Raw genomic sequence first — 4,239 nt, forward strand, 5'->3', positions numbered from 1 at the left:
AAAATTCCTTTACTGGGTTGTTTGCCTCGCTGCTGTGTCCTTCACTCTAATTTGTTTGGGTTTGCTGTCCCAACAGCATGACGTAAGTGTGCACCAAGTAATCTGCATCCAGTTCGATTTGGATGCACGGCATCAGAGAATATATGTAGAGAATATATTGGATAAAGCTTCATAATTTTTCGTCTTAAATCTGATCTGCAGATAGAAGCTTGCGCTCTTAACGTCTGTTCGCGTGAAATGATTGGCATTAAACTTCCTGTTATACGTCTTTATTTCAGCAAAAAATCTATATCAATATTGTAGAGGATCTTTGAGAAACATTTTTAACTAATACTGTCTCAACCCAAAAAAAGAAAAAGAAAAAAAAAGAAAAGGCATGAAAACCATTGGGCAGTATGCCAGGATTTGCTTGCAATAATAAAGGTAGATGATGTCCTTTTCTGGATAAGATGCTTACAAGAACATTTCAGCTATTGGGCCACAACCTCTCTCCTAAAGAAAGAGAAAGAGTACGCATGGGGCATTTAGGTGCAATGTTTAACTCTTCACCATAACCGACAATTTCTTATGCTCCAATTTTAAGTACCTCAGTTTTTGATACTCTAAACATAAGAGTAGCAAATAAAATAAAATACAAAAAAATCTCAAAATTACAGTTCGTGGATAACAGTTCAAATAATTAAGAGAACTGTGAACTAATGATTGTCAGTGGGCGGGTCTAAAACGTCATTAGTAGGCGGACCTCACGGTCACGTGATAAGTGTAGCTGCAGGTGGCTGCGATGTGGCTGAGACCGACAGTGTTATTAGGCGTGGTGTGGAGCGGAGGACTGGTTAGAAGCATGGTAGGTGCACATTAACATTGATTCAATATTTTCTGCTTTTTAATCACGGTGGGTTGAGCGCTAATAGACGCACCGCTGCCTGCATGCTCTACAACATGGAGGTCACATTTAGGACCTCTATTTTTAGTTGTGGTGCAGCGAATAAATGGGTCCGACGTTGTTGTGGCTAGCAACGCTAGCTTGGTAGCTGTAGCGGCAGCAACGTCAAAGCCACAGGTATAATGCCAGCATGTTTTGAGCATTACCTTTGGAGTAAGACTTAAACAGTGCCGTTAGACCCGCTTTAACGCTGTGAGAATTAACAAGAGATCTTGGATTTGTGTGTAATCCTTTAAATTCCTCTTTGTAATTCAATGGAATTGGTGCCGGAGTTGAGATTTGCCCTGAAGGCTAACCGTCTGATTTTGTGTTTTGATTTGTTTTTTTGTTTTTTCCATCTCTTGGGCCCATACCTGCTCTGTATGGAGACACAAGGGTGGGTGGTCTTGAAGTATGACACACGATGGGCCAAAGTGCAATGAGTATAAAGAGTAACGGCTAACTTCCTTGCCTTTCCTCTTAGTGACATGATTCATCCTAGCTATCTCGTTTACTGTTGCCCTTTGGTCTATTTCTCTATTTCTCTAGACTTGAAACTTGACTTCAGTTGTTGCCTAATAATGTCCACTCATCTGCGTTTAATTTCCCTCCTTCACCTCTCTTAGTGTGCTCAGGTGGGAGACTGGCAGAGTGCCAAGTCCATCTATGAGTTTTCTGCTAAGGACATTGATGGGAATGAAGTGTCTCTTGAGAAATACAGGTAAAGTGTTTTTACTCGATCATACTTCTGTGATCTGGCCAGAAAATCACATTTTGATTCATTATTATTATTTAAAGCCATATTGGTATATTTGCTTTATCAACTGACATTGGTGGCAATAAAAGCATACTTTCATTTTAATGGCAGCATTTTAGTTTAAGATATATACTTAGGAAAAAAAAAAAAAGTTTGGAGGTGGATAATTGTAATGATATGTTGTAGAGTCCCTTTCTTTATCATACCCAGCATCAGTGGCACCCACTGCTCAAGCATGTTGTTGGCCAGAAAAGTTCAAGCATTAGGCAGTGGGTGCTCTTATTTCGATGCTTGATTTGCAGCTTCGGCATTTTGCACAAAGCTACAAAAACTTTCAACAATTCATTATGCTGCCTGGTACTGCTCAGTAATTGATAGTCCTAGTCTAACTCTGAGTTTGTTCTGCTTCTCTTACCAGAGGAAACGTTTGCATCATCGTAAATGTAGCCTCTAAATGAGGAAAGACCAGAGTAAACTACACTCAGCTAGCGGGAATGCACGCCTCCTACGCTGAGAAAGGTTTAAGCATTATGGGCTTCCCATGCAACCAGTTTGGAGGACAGGTAAGTTGGATAAACTGATGGCATCACAGTGTATTTGTGCTTTATTAGTCAGTTCCTATACTTGTTAATGATTAGGTGGTATGGTAGCCGTTAATATATTTGTTACTATCTGTGCTAATTAACAAGCATGCAGGCTGAATTCTTGTATATTTAGAGTTAATTTCTTTATGTGGTCATACCATGAATGTTCTAATATGCACTCAATTTGGATAATTCAGGAGCCAGGAACAGAAGCAGAGATTAAAGAGTTTGCCAAAGGGTTCAAAGCAGAGTTTGATCTCTTCAGTAAGATTGAGGTGAATGGCGACAATGCTCACCCTCTATGGAAGTGGATGAAGGCACAGCCCAAAGGAAAGGGAACCTTGGGAAAGTAAGTCATTGTCTTACTAACTAACCCCCCCAAAAAAAGAGACTGGCACTTGTCACATCTTCACAATATGTTTTTAAGATGTCAAATAATCAGCTGGAACGAGCTGTGTGACTGGACAAGTGTAAAAGTAATTATTATTTCTTTTAGGTTGTTGTAACGGTTGTTGTTTATTTTCTCCCCCCTATCTGCAGCAACATCAAATGGAACTTCACAAAGGTAATTTGCAGGAACAGCTTACAATAACCCGTTTTAAGCAGCCATCCTCAACAAAATGTGTTTATTTCCTTGTTGCAACTGCTGAGTGGATCTTTGTGTTCCTCAACAGTTTCTTATAAACCGAGAAGGACAGGTGGTGAAGAGATACGGCCCGACGGATGATCCAAGCGTAAGCTACACTTGAATGCAACATTATTCATACACTATTGATGCTTACTCTTATCAGCTGTTACTTATGTTAAACTCTTCCTGCAGAGGTTACTTCTTGATGTAGAGTAATGGAGAAATAAGAATATTCCCATCAAATTTGGCTTTGTTTTGACCGTTTCTTCTGTTTATTGTGCATCAATTTCTGTCACCTAAACTTCTACTTGTTTCTGTGTGCAGGTGGTGGAGAAGGACTTGCCAACGTACCTGTAATAATACTGCTAAATGCACCGTTTGTCTGACTCCTGACCCCTCACATGGACTGAAGGGTGTGTGTGTGTGTGCCTGGACCTGTGACGGCCCTGTCTGCAAACCCCTCATTGGGAAGGGCAGAGCCTGATGATCCTGAGCGTGCAACTTATCTCCAGAGCTCACACAAACCAGACCTTGTATGACCACATGAGGGGAACTTACTAGTTAGCTAAAGTGGAGGCGGTTCACATCATTTTCCGAACTAAAAAACAGTCATTCCTTTGTCTAATGCAAATGCCAGTTAGCCCTTTGAGTATCAAGTAACAATTTTGTTGACCTGTCAGTATTGTATGCCAAGACATGACTGTCATAAATTGCACAAATTTCTGTAAAACTGCTGTTAGTATTGTTTGCACTTGTCAAAGAGCTGACTACACCTGACACCTGTGACTAATGCCATGAAACTAGGAAAATAAAGGCTGTCTTGCACATTTTTCTCCTATTTGTCTGTATAACACTAAGGGGCTACATTACCAAACATACTCCCATTTCAGGTCAGACATTCCAGAAATCCATTAAATGGATTTGTATAAAAACTTTTAAAGTTCAAGGGACTTTAAAAATTCTTAAAAGTTTTCATTCAAAATGTTAAAATTTTAGTTGCTGTTTTTATTTAGTTGCTTTTTTAAAAAAAAAAAAAACTTTATTTATTTTTTTTATTGAATCTTTTAGCAGATTCTTAACTTTCATGTTAGGAGCATGAGTCACTAAGTTCTAAATGTACGTATTTTTTATTTTATTTGAATTTTTTTTAAATATTTTCAATTCTCTTTTTTACGTTTTGTACTTCGACGAAACCTATTTTTATGGACAGAAAAAAAATCCTTGCACTTTAATTTCACTGGCTTTGGATTACATTTTGTTGCTTCACTACATAGATATGCAAACAAAAGTATCTTGCTTGTGGGTGGTAGCCTACAGAGATATCGCTACTTTATCAGGAACATTCCAA

General features: G+C 38.8%; 1 protein-coding gene across 1 annotated transcript; it reads left to right on the forward strand.

Moving 5' to 3' along the window:
• Window positions 1–737: 737 nt before the first annotated feature.
• Window positions 738–3,716, forward strand: LOC142398354 (phospholipid hydroperoxide glutathione peroxidase-like). The gene is made up of 7 exons (XM_075482321.1): window positions 738–844; window positions 1,549–1,643; window positions 2,098–2,242; window positions 2,461–2,612; window positions 2,804–2,828; window positions 2,938–2,997; window positions 3,216–3,716. Exons 1-7 carry the CDS (start codon window positions 782–784, stop codon window positions 3,246–3,248), a joined length of 573 nt encoding a protein of 190 aa, XP_075338436.1. The 5' UTR covers window positions 738–781; the 3' UTR covers window positions 3,249–3,716.
• Window positions 3,717–4,239: the final 523 nt, after the last annotated feature.

The sequence above is a fragment of the Odontesthes bonariensis genome, chromosome 14, assembly GCF_027942865.1.
Source record: "Odontesthes bonariensis isolate fOdoBon6 chromosome 14, fOdoBon6.hap1, whole genome shotgun sequence".
Lineage (NCBI taxonomy): Eukaryota > Metazoa > Chordata > Actinopteri > Atheriniformes > Atherinopsidae > Odontesthes > Odontesthes bonariensis.